At 40.7% G+C, this 15,730-nt stretch overlaps 1 protein-coding gene across 1 annotated transcript in view; it reads right to left on the bottom strand.

Moving 5' to 3' along the window:
* Osbpl1a (oxysterol binding protein like 1A) overlaps positions 1-15,730 on the bottom strand; it is a 184,185-nt gene that overhangs the window by 97,401 nt on the left and 71,054 nt on the right. The window contains exons 13-14 of the mRNA XM_004635804.2: positions 10,924-11,128; positions 10,684-10,829 (exon numbers count right to left, since the gene is read on the bottom strand). Of these exons, the coding sequence (XP_004635861.1) occupies positions 10,684-10,829; positions 10,924-11,128 (351 nt within the window). The remainder of the gene's footprint in view (positions 1-10,683; positions 10,830-10,923; positions 11,129-15,730) is intronic.

Here is a 15,730-nt window from a genome sequence, read left to right as displayed (position 1 = left end):
GGCGCAGGTAGGGACCGAGCCTGTCCCCGGCCCCGAGCAGCGCGGCGCCAGGGGCTCCCCTGCGAGGCAGCCGCGTCCCGCTGTGCGGGCGGCGCGGGTACAGCGTGGCCTGGGGCGCCCGCAGCCGGACGCGGCCCCCAACTTTCCAGCTGCCAGCCCGCCCTGCCCTCGGGAGCCCCCGAGCTGCACACCCAGGCTTCCCTGACTGCAGACTGCCGCCCGCCGGTCCTAGAGACCTGGAGGGTCCCGTCCCCCTCGGCATCGCCTACCCGCGCAGGGCTGGACATGCGGAGAGGCACACAGCTGTGCTGACCACACTGGGCGAAACGTGTTTAAGGGAGACAGGCTTCCATCCCAGCGAGCTGGGTGTAAAGCACCAGGGACGGAAGGCTGCAGAGAAAGGCTACTCTTAAGTGAGTGGCAGGTGAATTAGATTCTGGGGAGTGATAATGTAGTTAAAAACAACTTCCTTCCCACATAAGTTTTAAATCTTTCTAATATACCTCAGCCCTCATACTTAAGTGAGCCCTGAGTGCTGGCAGTGAACAAACGAATTTCTTCACCAAGGGCCACGGATACCTATGTGATCAGAGGCCACTGCATTTGTACTACACAAGTAGAAAATACCGAAGATCTGCCTTAGTTGGACAAAAAAATTTTTTTCGGTGTGTTTTGTTTTGACACGTAGTTAGGCCTGGCCTTGAACTCACTCATGGCCCAGGCTGGCCTCCAACTCGCTGCAATCTCCTGCCTCAGCCTAATGACAAGTGTGCCACTCCACATCTGGCTCTTGGTTGGAAATTTTCGAATTGAAATTTGGGAAGTTAATGTGTCTCAGTTACCCTTTTCTCATTGCTGGGACAACTATCCAACACCCAAAATTAAGGAAGGAAAGGTTTATTTAGCTCAGTTTGTGGCAGTTTTAGTTTATATTCAGCTGGCTGTAAGGCAGAGTGGAACATGGCAGAGGGCAGCAGTGTATGGCAGCAGAAAACAGCACAGAGCAAGGGGCAGGGCAGCAGCCTTTCCTTATGTTATAAGCAGGCTACCCTGGGGTGGGGGTGGAGAACTCACACAGTGTCTGTGTCCTCCTCCTGCACAGGATGAGGATGTTTACAAAGTAATAACCCTGGCTCCCTGCTAAGTCACTTAAACTTTTCAACTTTTCAAGTTGACCCAATGTATGAACCAGTACAATCCACTCCTTGTCAACTTGACAACCAGACATTTCTTTATAAACCAGTTTTTAGATACAAAGACATGCTTATTCTTAACATTTTACAACTTGGACATTATAACACAGCTTTAACAATCCTTAAGAAGGATTAAGTTTTTCAACACTATATAATATTAGAACCACAACATTTTGCCCCCTGGACCTCCTAAAGGCTCATGCACATCCCTTTGTGTAAAAGGCATTTATTTAATCTATCTACAGGAGTTGCCAAAGTCCTAACAGTTTCAGCATTGCTGAAAAGTCTAAGTCCTAAGTTAAAGACTTCCCACATTTAATGGCACAAGAACAACAAAGCACTGAAACCAAAGCAAGTCCCAAATCCCACAGGGCAAACATTAAGTCCTGTAGTTCCATGTTTAACATCGGAGGCAATCTGTGGCAAACTGTGAGCTCTATGTGGCTCTGCCTCTATGACACTTACTGGTTGTAGCTACCATGGCTTTTTTCTGGGGTTGGCTTTGCTCTCTCCTTACAGCTTTCCTCGGACAATCTACGTTTTTGCCTGTTTTAAACTTTTGGGGTTTTCAATGAATAAGCTTTTCACTCAGAGCTTTATACACTGCACTCCCAGGGGCACACTGCCTGACCTCGCACACCTTCTAAAATCTAGGTGGAAGCCTTCTTAACCTCAGAACTCTTGCATTCTGCATGTGCCCAAAACTAATGCCACATGGATGATGCCAAGGTCTGCTGCCAGCTGGCAAAGTGGCCAGGTTTTCTTTTCTGTTGGCTGCTGCCTCCATTTTGGAACATGGCACTCTGGCTTTTTGCTCAAAGCAAACTCCCTCACCCTTGGAGTTACGAGGATGCAAAGGGTGAGGACCTGCAATCTCCTGTGGTGCCCTGAGGACATCTTTTTTTAATCTTCCTTTTCCTCCTGAGCAGTGGAGATCTCAGCTCTATCTTTGCAATCCACAGCCTTCCTGGCACTACTTTTTTGGCCAAACTTAAAACATTTTAAATCAACCTGTTGGGCTCTTTGTTCTTGACTTTAAATCTGATGAAGAGCCCTCCAAAAGAGCCATGCCACTCAATGTATAACTGCCTTTAAATTTCTTTTGCCAGATTAACCAGTCAACTGTACTTAATCTCAGTCTCAGGCAAAGTCTCTGGACATGAGCAAAATGCAGACAAACTTTTTTGTCAAGCCATAACACATCATCTGGAGTCCAACAACCAATGCAGTCCTTCTCAGCAGAAACTTCCCCAGCCTGGTTTTTACAAGCAAGAATTCTACTAGCATTTTGGTCTTCTGAGCTCTGACCAGAATCTCCCATACAGAACAGCCAAAGGTGTTCCAATGTTTTTCTTTTGGGCGACAACTCTGAACCTTTCCTATATCTTCCCATAAGCCATTCCCAAAGGCTTGCAATCCACATGGTCAGGTCTATAGTCACAGCACTGGCCCCACTCCTGGTACCAAATTCTGTCTCAGTTACCCTTCTCTTCTTGCTTGGACAAAATACCTGACACCCAACATTAAGAAAGGAAAGGTTTATTTAGCTCAGTTTGTGGAGGTTTTAGTTTATATTCAGCTGGCTGTAAGGCAGAGTGGCACATGGCAGAGGGCAGCAGTTTATGGCAGCAGAAAACAGCACAGAGCAAGGGGTGGGGCAGCAGCCTCTCCTTGTGTTATAAGCAGGCTACCCTGGGGTGGGGGTGGAGAAGTCACACAGTGTCTGTGTCCTCCTTCTGCACAGGATGAGGACGTTTACAAAGTAATAACCTGGCTCCCTGCTGAGTCAACTAAACAAACTTTTCGGGTCGATACAATATATCAACCAATACACACAGTGTCTTTGTTTTCTTTCTTTCATTCTACATTTCAATTGGTAACTATTCTTCTATTTAGTTGGGTTTTCTTTCTTCTTTTTGGTATCAAGAATCAAAGTCAGGACCTTATGTTTGCCAGGCAAGCACTGAGCAGCTGAGCTATATCCCTGGCTGCTCTTCTGCTTGGCACTACAGAATCCCTAGGCCCTGAAAATTGGAGAATTCATTCAGCTTACAAAAACAGTACCAGTGTTTGTGGACAGGATATCGTGTCTGCATCTTGTACAGTGAGTAACCACTAAGACAACAGTATGCAATGTATTAATTATTGAAACTGTCCTACTAATTGGTTTTGAAACTGTCTCATTGCAATTTGTTTCTCAATAAAATTAAACAAACAAACAAACTACCAGGCAGCACAACAACAAACACCAAAATCTACTTTGTTTTAGAAGGTAATTTAGTGGGCAGCTATACTGTGCCAGACCCTGCATTGGGGCTCTACCATAAATAAATTTGCCTTAGGTTGAGGTAGCAGAGTTTAGATCCAGACCCAATGGCGAGATCATTCAGAGAAAATGCTAATAGAAAGCCACCCATGAAAACCTAGGGAACTGTCATATTCAGGACCAAGAAGACATGCTTGCAGGTGACTGAGAAGCCATAAAGGATAAGGAAGCCAAAGAAAGGTAGGCATCATGGAAGCCAGGATTCCAAAAAGCAATGTATTGTTTCCTTTGTACATTTATTATTCATTCACTCAGATATTTAATTAACCACCTATTCCATTGCATGCCAAGTGCTATGCTACAAGAAGACAGTGGCGTCCTTAAGGAGCTCCAGTTCAGCAATTAAACACACACACACACACACACAAAATAAAAAAAAAAAAAAAAAAAAAAAAAAAAAAAGATAACACAGCTGTGCTAAGAAGGAACTCCTGGGATAGGAAGGCCACCTAACCTAGTTTGGAAGGGTGGAGGCTTCCACCCTTAGCAATGGTGGCCCAGTTGTCCAACAGAGCAATCCTGAGAACTAATCAGTGGGAAACTGTGTGTGGGGTTGGAGGTTATGGAGTAAAGGAAGAAACAGGTCAGGCACTGTAAGTCAAACTGATGGGGCTTGACTAAAGGTAAGCAAAGGATACACCAAAGACAGCTGGTGTGATCCTGGCTCAGAGGTACCTGTGCCAGTGGTACTTCTATGAGATAAATGGGCAACTCAATTTTAGACACATGGTTTTGAAATACTTTTGATATAAGTATGCGTAAATGTTTGAAAAGAAAACTGGATATATTGGTTAAAAGCTGGGGAATGGTCCAAGGTGGATACCTAAGTAACCATGGATTTTGTGTTAAAAGAGCAAGATCATTCAGAGAAAATGCTAATAGAAAGCCACCCATAAAAAACCTAGGGAACTGTCATATTCAAGACCAAGAAGACATGCTTGCAGGTGACTGAGAAGCCATAAAAGATAAGGAAGCCAAAGAAAGGTAGGCATCATGGAAGTCAGGATTCCAAAAAGAAGTAGTCAAATGCCAAGTCCTTCGAAGGACAAACAAGACAATTTGAAAACATTCTGCTTTACAAAGAAGAACTGGGCAAGCGGGCTAGCTGGGGAAGGAAGATGCTGAAACAAAGTATCACATCACCAGTTGAGAGATGGAACTGCTGAGAAATGCACAGGGACAGGTAAAATCCACTTTTAAAAAAAGGAGCAGAGAATTCAAGACAGAAGCTATGTTTTGGAAGCAAGGTCCCCAAGAAAGATGGAAACAAAGGGATGGGAACTGATGCTGATAAACATTGGAACAGGAATCAGATGGAATTCACCGTGCTTGAGTAAGACATTTTGCTCAGTAGGAGAGGAAGATAAGGTAACTGCAGGGATGAGGGGACCAGAGGGCTGAAGACTTGGCATGGTTGTGAAAAAGATTAGGGAAGAAGGGCTGAGGGATACAAAAGGACTAAGTGACTGATGGCAGACACAGGAGACCCCCATGGCTTGGGAGAGTTCTCAGTTGGCATGAAGGCATGATTTCTGTTCAGTGAAGCCACTGTGGGACCCAGAGAAGCCATGTAAGTTCTCAGCTTTTGGATGATTCCAGCTTAGCGTGCATCTTTCCATTCCAACACAAATGTAGCACCATTATTATTCAGACATGTATCTGGGCCAGCTCTCCTCAGCAGTCAGGATGTTTAACACAAAAGTATACACCATTTTATAAACAAGCTCATGACAGCTTCACACAGCCAAGTTCCTAACTTGGAAAACCTGGTCTGACTAAGATCAAGGAAACGCAATGATTCACAGAACAAGGACAGCACCAAACATGGCTTCCATGTGACAGTTTAGCCACTTCTGAGGCTGCCTTCTGAACGAGGAAAACTACAGAAACAAAAAACCATGAAACCAGTTTCTAGCCTTCTGAATGAAACTTTCAGACAAGGCTGAAGGGAAAAGCGTTCACACTCGCAGATAGGACATTTCCAAATAGTCTACCTTAAAAATACGCAGGTTTCTTTACTAGATCAAGCCACAAACTCAACCTACTTTATATGCTGCGAAGTTTTGCAACCATGTAACGAGTTTTATTTACACATGAAATCTTCCTATGATAATACTTCACATATATTAAAGCTCACTACCTACATACCACAAAAATAGAAGAAACAAGCTCAGACACAAAGGCTCTCAGAAAACTTTCTTTCAGAGCCGGCTCTCCCTCGCTAAGGTCAGTCTTGCTCTTTGGTTTCTCTGGCTTTCTTGTTATGACACAGGAAATCAGAAAGAACACATCCAAAGGGATCTGGACTCTGCTAGAACCAAGCACATAATCTAAAAGTTTAGAAGTAATTTTTAAAACCTATAAGGAGCAAAAAAGAATTCAAGAAGGATTAGCAAGACCCAGCCACTTAGCTAAAGAGTACATGGCTCTGTGAAAATTAATATCTTTGTATAAAGGCACAGCGTACTTATTAACAAAAGGATAATCGAGAGCAGGCTAGATACCTCAGCGGACTAACGCGCCTGCTTAGGCAGAACGCACAAGCCAGGGTCCAATCCCTGGCGTGCCATGCTAGGCCCTGGGGTGCACTGAGACAGCAATTGAGACTGGGTGTGGTGGCATGTGCCTGTAATCCCAGGGCTTGGGAGGCTTAAAACAGGATGATCACTACAAGTCCGATCTACATAGTGAGACTCTGTAGACCCTGCAGACCCTGTCCCAAATAAAAGGAAAAAAAAAGAAGAATCCTGAAAAAACTAGAAAAATTGAAATTGAATTTTAGAATCTTAGGTAAGTATTAAATGTGTGGGCTGGGGCTGTGACTCAGTAGTAGTTACAACCTCACACGTTAAAAAAAGGCCTTGGGTTCAAACCCCAACATCACCCCCACGCACCCACCCACACACGCGCACACGCACAGTAAAAAGAAAATGTGTAACGTTAAAAAAAAAAATTAGAAGGGCCAGTCAGATAGCTCAGCAGACTAAAGCACCTGCTAGGCAGAACACAGCAGCCAGCGTTCGATCCCCGAGGCTGAAAACAGAATCACTATGACTCCGATCTACGTAGTGAGACCCTGTAGACCCTGTACTCAATAAATAAAATAAACGATTAAAATAGAAATAGGTCTGCTTCTCTGGGAACTGAGGCCACTCACCCACCCAGCCCTGTTTTGCAGCATGTACAACTCAAGTATTTTGCCACTATAATCCCACTTATGCTTCAAAACCATCCACAGGTGTTTTAGCCATGGTTTCAAAAAGGAGAGTGTATTTTAAAACTGAATTGAGGGAAAATTAAATAGCAGAGCCAAGAAGTACACTCAAGTCTGCCGGAGCGCAAAGCTTGCAACTGTTGTTTAAAAAGTTTCCAGATAATAGAAATGTAACACATAATGCCAGAGAAATAAGGCAGTAAAAACGTGATTATGCCACTCTGATGTCAATTAAGTTATTCTGACGCAATTCTTCAGCATTTGAAAGACCAACTTCAAGGATGCCACTTATTTTTCAAGTATTTTGGGAGACTTCTCTCTACAGTTTTTCTTCCATGAATCCATAAATTTTACTGAAAGATGGTATTTCATAAAACTGCTGAAAAGCTATCCTAAAGGTCCTCTAAACACCTGAAACACGAAATGCAAGTTGCTGAAAATGCAACACAAATGCTGTGTTCCACACACATTACATGGCTGTGCACCACTGATGTCCACATCGACCTCTGAGTGTTTCACTATATATTTTTGTTTTATAGAAATTTGTCCCACAAAGACTGAGATTTAAAACAGACCCATTAGACATTCAGACCATTGTTCCTAACAACTTTATGTGTGGTTTCTTCAAAGATGAAGACATCAAACAAAGACAAACATCAGCAGCTCTTTCTTGTGTAGTATGTAATGAAGATAAAACAATAAAATCATTCCACAAGTGGTCAAATAAATCTTCTTTAGAGCATACTATCTCTTGCCAAACAAATATAATTTTAAAGACACAACAGCTCCAAGCTCATCAGAGAAGAGGGATTACAAGTGTTAATTACTAAGAGCCTACAATTGTAGTGGCTGGCTTTTATTCAGGGGTTGCTATGTATCAGGCATTATAGGGAGGATGACATTATCATCTTTAATCCTCAAGCTAAATTTAAGAAGCTAAAACAGGTTAAACAGTCTAAGCTCAAAGCTAACACTCAAGCAAACCTACATTTTTAACAAAGAGAAGGGTTCAGGGCTTTTTAAAGCAAACTGTGAAAATCAGAATAGGCTGACTTCTCCAGAGACTGCAGACCATCTTCATAACACGTTACTTCTAATCTAGTGTTCTGCCTTAAAACCATATGTCCCTAGGCAGAAAAAAAGATATCGATACATTCACTGGGCAATATAGCCAAAATATTGAAAGGAATTGGGTTTTGCAATGTGCTAAACACCACACGATCCTGACATCACAATTTGTTAATTTCAAAGATCTTCTACAGTGCTACCAGATTTGTATACACCGTTCATCACTGAAACTAGCATATGAAATCTGCCAATGAATGCAAACAGAAGTGGTAAGGAAGTATTTTACAAACAGTATTAGAAGAGAAGAATCAACCATGTTTTCCTGTGACAGTAACAGAATTATGTGGAAGACTAAGATTTTGTTTTGTTTTGACTTTTATTAGTACGTGTTTGCCTACATAATTACTTTCACTATAGGGAATTGGTTGCAAATCCCTTTCTCGCCCTCACCCTCTTTCTTTACCCAGGATCAGATTCATTTATTTATAAGACCTTATAAAGTTAATTATCACACATACAGTTTTAAAAGAAATCAGAGGTGCTGGGGAGATGGCTCTGTAGAATAAGCACTTCCCTGGCAAGTGCAAAGGTGTGAGTTCAATCCCCAGTTCTGGGGGGGGGGGGAGAATTCAGATTAATATTTTCCTATTTTTCTTTTCAAACAAATATATAGAAAAGAAAACACACACATAAACAGCATTTAAAAAGCTGTATATGAACTCATAAGGATTCCATTTTAATCATGACAAAATAAAATTTTAGATTTTACTTAGAAGAAAAACATAAACAAGGTATGGAGGTGCACACTTGAAATCCTGGCACTCTGAGAGACTAAACAGGAAGATCACAAGTTTGAGCCCAGCCCAGGCAACTCAGCAAGTTGATGACACCCTGTGTCGAGATAAAAAGTAAAAAGCACAGAAATACATTTTCTTATTTTGCTAAAACCTAATCTCTAACCAAAAAGTATAACTATAATAAGAAATTAGCTATCAATATAAAAAAGTAATGGTTAAATATTTTTAAAAAGCGATGGTTAAACATATATATAAAAGTCAGCAAAATGGGAAAGCAAGCTTATTTCCGGGGGGGTGGGGGGGTGGGAGTGAAACACGGTCTCATTATACAGTTCACGCTGGCCTCACACTCATGGCTCTCCTCCTGCCTCAGCCTTCAGGTGCTAGGATTATACACATGCACCACATGCCTACCTTGCTACTTGATTTAAAATCATAAAAATGACAAAATAAAAATACTAGTTTAGGCAACCCAAGGAAATATTTACAACTTTTTAGTTCTTAAAAAAAAAAGAATCATTAAGATGAGTGTACTGGTTTCACCCAAAAGCAAAGGGCATAGGGCTGAACAGGAAGGGAGTAAGGGCAAACAAAATACAACCAGCTTTCACCTGCTGAGATCAATTTACACAGGTAAGTGCAGCATTATTTTCTATATATTAAGTGATACTTATTTTTCACATAAAGATCTTTTGTTTTTAGAATATTTTCACATCCCATGCACTGAAATGTCACAATAATCCTCGGCACAGTGATACGAATTATATTTGTTAAATGTGGCTGCATCTGTGTGGCGAACCACCTGGGCGACTCTCCTTGAACGAAGAGCAATTATCTCCATTTTGGCTGTTCCTGACCCTATTTCCACAGACTGATACACACAGAGCAGGCTAGGACTTCTCCTTCTCCCTTCAGCTGGCTTTCAGCAGTGCGTACTGGTCTAGCCGAGGTGCTGGTGGCAGTCTTTGAAGACAGCACTTTGCTTCCCCAGGAACCCCCACCTGCTGCTCTTTCATATGAGCGGGGTCACGAAGGAACGACGAGCCAGTGCTCCATGCCGTGAGCTGGGTTCAAGCCTCGAGATGGAGGCTATGCTTTCATGGGGCTTGAAAGATTACACATTAGAGCTGAAGTACCCAACCCCAAAACATCACATTTTGCAGAGGTAAATGCAGGCCTCCTGCCTAGCCCAGCTCACAGTGCTCACCTGCTTCCTGCAATTCTCAGTCATTCATCCTCAAGCCACTCCTCCTTCACAACTGAATAAAACTCAGGTTAGACTCTAGGTCAAGGCCTTTGTTCCAGAAAGCCATCATCATGGCTGGACTTAGGACCCCTTGGCTCCCCATGTCTATAAAAATGCCTTAGTGTCTTTATTCTCACTGTGGGTTGCATAGGAAATGGTAGGCTGGAATTAACTTGACGGGATTGCAGTAATTTATCCATGGGATTACAAATACAAACTTTCCAGACCGAGATGAGGACCAGGAAGGGCTCTCCATACATCAGGGTTGGGACATGGCTCAAGAATGCTTACCTTGTATCCACAAGCACCTGAGTTTGATCCCCAGCACCACACATAAATAATAAAATAATCTCAAAATTTAAAAAAGCAGAACAATTTTTTAAAATAGCTATATCAATTCAAAAGAATGCTGAATTTTACAGTAGTTATTTTAGAATCATGCTGCTTAATGAATAAACACATTCCAAATTTCAGTGAAAATGAACCATAGTTTTTAAATTGTTGAAAAGCAACAATTACTGCTTTTCAACAATTTAAAAACTATGACAGCTGAGTAGACAGCTCGGCGGTCTAAGCACCTGTCTCACAAGTGCAAGGACCAGGTTCAACTCCGGTACAGCATGCTGTGCAGGCCACCAAAACCAGGCATGGTGGCGCACATCTGTAATCGCAGCACTGGGGAGGCTGAGACAGGAGGACTGCTATGAGTCCCAGCTGCATAGTGAGACCCTTTACCAAAGAAATAAATAAGTAAATCGATTTTTAAAAAATGACTTACTGAAAGATCAACCATGTGACACCTCAACAATTATTTTAAAAATTAATTCCAAACAACTTACCTCTTCTTGTTTGGTGAACAGATTAAGGCAATCACTCAAAGCCATACAAGTTTCTTTAGAAGCTTCAGAGACAGCTTCAGCTTTCTGAAGAAATGATGGAAGCATGTCTAGAAATATAAAAGGAAATACAGTAAGTGAGATTTCACCTTAACCCTAACTAAGGTAAACGAAGAACACGACGCCAGTTTCCTATGTACTTGCTTCACTTTTCCTTCCAGCCAACTGTCTCGAGCGCAGTACACACAGCAGTGGGCTCCCTGGGCACTGCCATGAATGCGCCACTGCAGCCAGGATACATGGGTCGGTACACGGGAAAGATGAAGCCTTTCCCTAGAAAGGCCTCGACTGGTGAAGGCACACCTCTGAGGGCTTCCGGTGATACAAACAGCCTGTTGTACCACGGTTCGCCTCCATGACCTACATCCCATGAAGAGAAGTATGGACACTAAAGGAATAATTTGTGTAAAATAGAAAGTAGGTACAGTATATAAAGCAGCTGACAAGCAGGACTGACAGCACTACTTAAGAGAGTAACATTTCCTTTCACCATGTTCTATGCTAGATAAGTAATTTTATTCAAAAGCAAAGTGCTAAAAAGGAACAAAAATAAGTCTGTAGCTGATACGGCAGCAATATGAACTCAATTTCCTCTAGTTCTTACTCGACAAATGTTTGGCATTAAAAATAAATCCTTGTGGAGACCAAGTATCTTTCACTGTGTTATTTAAATTGAGAACAAACAGTAGTATCAGTATCTTTCCAGGTCCACTAAAGAAAATCTTAACATATTTACCCATTAATAATAAAAAAGGTAGAAAACTGCAAGATGCACATACATCACTTAAAAACAAGCAAAATATTCTCTTACTCAGATTAACACAAGAGAAATGTAGACAAAATAGTTTGGCTTTTGGTTACACATTAAAATCTAAACCTATTCCATCATCAAATAAAAATCCTACCACATAAAAGAGAAAATTAAATCTGTAGCTTACTTTGTATTTAAAATCATCTTAAAATAATGTTAAAATACACTAAATGAGCTCACAGACATAATCAAGTGAATCAAAATGTCTTCACCTTGCAAACATCATGTTGTAAGCCGTGGAGTACTCAGTCCCATAAAGAAACAAAACTTTTCAAATGGGAAACAGAGCAACTGCTACAATGAAGGCAGTGGTGGCTCTCAAGTGCATTAATCTGATTTTAGCAAAAGCAGCTCTAGTTTAGCTTTCCCTACCCTTAAGATGTTGTAAACATAGGAGAAATTACAGAATTACAAAGAAGAATCCCATTGCCATGGAAACCAAGAAGGTATTTAGGCAGAGATGAACTAAAAATACGGCCAGACGTGCTTCTGATCTGTAAGGATCAGGGAAGCACGTTCAGACGCCGGCTGGATTTAAGACCTGTAACACGGGAAGGAGCCAATGGCTGGCTTTATTAATAAACTCTGCTCTAATTTTTGGTCTGAAATTGAAATAGTTCTTGCTATTACAATAAGAGGAAAGCAAAGTGTAAAACTGTCATTCAGTATGACCCAAGACAGCAAAACCCATCTACTGAGAACACACACCAAATAATTTACATTTCACACTGACAAAATTGTGAGTATTCAACTTTTCGTTTTTCTTCAGATATTTGCAAATTTTCCACGTTAATGTGACTTATAGGAGCCAACCAAAAAAGTCTTCTTCTTGGAAAAATTATTCCTCAAAACTCATAAAGCAAAAGTAGGAAAGCACAGGAAAAGGTCACCGTGAATGAAGATATGAACAACCTTTTATTAATATTCAGATGGAAAGACCAAACTATATTTCATATTTTTCATCTTGTGTACAGTTTCCTATTATTAGCTAATTTTAACAAAAACTCAAATAAGGGAAAAATCACTATACTCTGAATTAAATCTGACTTTACATACTTTATTTTTCATTTTGGATCTTTGATAGGCATTGTAGAGATGTATTCTTTACTTAGTTACTAGATAGCAACAGAAGTAACCATATGCGAGATGCCAGATGACTTAAATAGTAACTCAGCAGATGCCACGAAGAGCTGTGGACCAAGTACTGTGAGGCTGTGTCCACGGAAGAGCAGACAGCCCCTACCTTCCATTAATTCCTCAGGTAATCTAGTAATTTTCCATTTTCATACTACACATGACAGAAAGAGGGAAAGCTAATCATCGTGGATCTACCACCTTCATTAAAGCCATCATATGCTTAAACATCCCCAGTTGAGACATTTTAGATGATCTAGCCCTTCAATACCCATTGTCCAAATGCATTATTAGAAATACGCATGCTTAAAAATGATTCTGTAAACTTTCAAAAGGTATTTATTTACTTATTCATTCACAATTCATGCACACATACAAATTCTTGTGTCCAAAACTGAGCCAAGGTTATCCATTTTCAAGGTCTGGGGCTACGGCGCAGGGCAGATTGTGTGCTCAGCATGCATGAGGTCCTGGCTTGCATCTCAGCATCCCACACGAAGAAGGCAACCTAACTCCTCTGCCAGCCTAATGTTAAAAATAAGGTCTTAAAGTAAGTATTGACTTGCACAGCGCTTGGCTTAAGAACTGACGAGCGCGGCATATGCTACGCTGTAGAGCAGCACATCAAGGTTATCCAGTGCACACTGGCAAGCTTCTTACATAAGGACGCTTGCGTATGGTTACAGAAAAAGAAATAAAAATGCTACACTTCTAGGAAAATGACCAACTGGGAATCACTGCAAATAGGTTTCATCCAGTTAATATGATGGAGAGACCATCCTGCCAAAAATAAATGTAACAAGACCAGTATGTTACCTTATTTGGCCTACTATCAGAATCTGAATGCTAATTTTAAGGAAAAAAAATATTTTTGTGATAAAAATATTTTGAAGTCAGGAAATCTGCTCTAAGATCTATTGGAGAAGCTTAGCTTTAGAGACATAAAAAACTCACAATCTGTCATTTTCCATGATTATATTATACAATTTTTAATTGGGTAAGTTTTAAAAGCAGTGGGAAGTGGCTGGTGATACAGCTCAGCAGCACAGTGCTGCCTAGAAGTGCAAGGTCCTGATTTGAATTCCCAGTACCAAAAAAATGTAGTGGGAAAGGAATTTTTTTAATGTTAACAAACTAAATGCAAATACAGATGGCCTCTATTGTTCTAATATAGAAAGATATCACACTCTGTAGCCTAACACTTAAAATGCCTCATAAACCTGATCACTTTCAGCTACAGTGTTTTCCTAGAAATACTCATTTACCTACAAAGCATTTTCTACTTCAGTTCTTACAGACATTTGTACACGATTTGCCTTCTCACCTGATACTGGAGATAACCATTTATTTGCAGAAGTGCCACTTAACCAAAAATTATTTTCCTTCAAGGTCTAGTTCAAATGCCATCTTCCTTCCAAAGCCTTTCTGCAACATCACTGCAGGATAGATCCCTCTTGGGGGCTCCGACAAGTAGCCAGCACATTTCTAGTAGAGGACAGGCAGCACTGACTGCATACTGTCTCTTTGCTACTCCTAGAAATTCTAGACCTCTTCACCCCCTCAAATACCCTGTGCTGAGCTTTGAACAATAACAGAAAGACTCTTCAATGAATAAGGAAATCATTTTATCTTTAATGAGTAAGAAAATTATTTTTATGTCTATATACAGAAAAAGCAAATGCTTTTGGATTATTTTACATCAAAAAAGAATTTACTGAAAAAAAATGAAAGATGGAAATATTTTCATTTATTTTACCATAAATTTGCAAGTTAGGGCAGATTGAGAAGCTAGTAATTTGTAAACTATACTTTGTTTTTTTTACTTGAGACACAAGAAGATAAATTTTGCCTGTTTTTCTACATGTCACTATCCAAATATTTCTATCATTTGGTTTTGTTTTTTTTTTTTATGTGTTTAGTACAGGATCTACAGGGTCTCACTACAAACGTGGGACTCAAAGTGATCCCGTTTTCAGCCTCCCAAGCACTGGAATTACAGATCTGAGCCACCACACCCAATCTCAGTACCCTCTCACGTGCCTCGGGGGCGGGGCCAGCAAGGCAGCTGGAGATCAAACCTGGTCTGCCTAAGCAGGCACTTTAATCTGCTGAGCTATCTGGCCGGCCCTTATTTCTATCATTTGGAAGAAGACACTTAAAAGAAAAAAGAAAGAGAATGAATGACATTTCATTTCCTTGCCTTCCTTGCCCTTCTAGTAATGGTGTAACCTCTTTTTCTTTTGTTCAAATACAAATGCAACAGTAAGAACAGCCCCAAAACTAAGAGATATAGTGACAAAGCTAAACATTATAATTTAAAAAATAATGACACAGGGCAATTTGGGTGAGAAAAATGTAACGCATGCGACCACCCACATGCAAGGATCCACGCAGCCTGAATGGCAGGTTCTACAAAGCAGCCTTCAGCCAAAACTGGACTTACACAGATGCATCAGAAAATCAGCACTCTCTCCTCAAAATGGAGAAAAGATATTTGAACATAAAAGTAAATTAATTCATCTTTTACAAATCCAACATAAAACCATAACTAAAATGATCAAGAAAAGTGATGTAAGATACAAGAATATAAATTTATCTTTTTGTCTAAATCTAGAACTAATTTGAAAAATTTTCTACTGCATAAGTGCTTCTGACTATTCTATGTATCTGTATCTAGAGCATTTACACTAATGCACTGGAAGACAAAATATATTGTTCAAACTAGGATGTACAGCAGAGGACATAGCTCAACGCCTGCCTGACATACTCAAGGTCGAGATTGATTTCTGGTACAAGAAAAATAAATAAAAAACTAGGATGTATGAAATGAGTCAAGAGGTACAAAAAGTAAAGCCATATTAATATGCTGAGCTGTAAAGCCTCAAGTCAACAAATTCCTACACTGCCAGCCCTGCAGATAACTCACTACTATTTTGGACTACTCGTACTATATTAGAATATTTTCCTGAATTCACGTACCTACAATATTTAAATGATAGCACCCCCCCCCACCCCGCCCACTGAGTGAGAATTTCTGCCACGTTC

Source organism: Octodon degus, unplaced genomic scaffold, assembly GCF_000260255.1.
Source record: "Octodon degus isolate 3935 unplaced genomic scaffold, OctDeg1.0 scaffold00075, whole genome shotgun sequence".
Lineage (NCBI taxonomy): Eukaryota > Metazoa > Chordata > Mammalia > Rodentia > Octodontidae > Octodon > Octodon degus.
The sequence above is the reverse complement of the archived record's forward strand: the minus strand, read 5'-3'. Positions and strand labels throughout refer to the sequence as shown.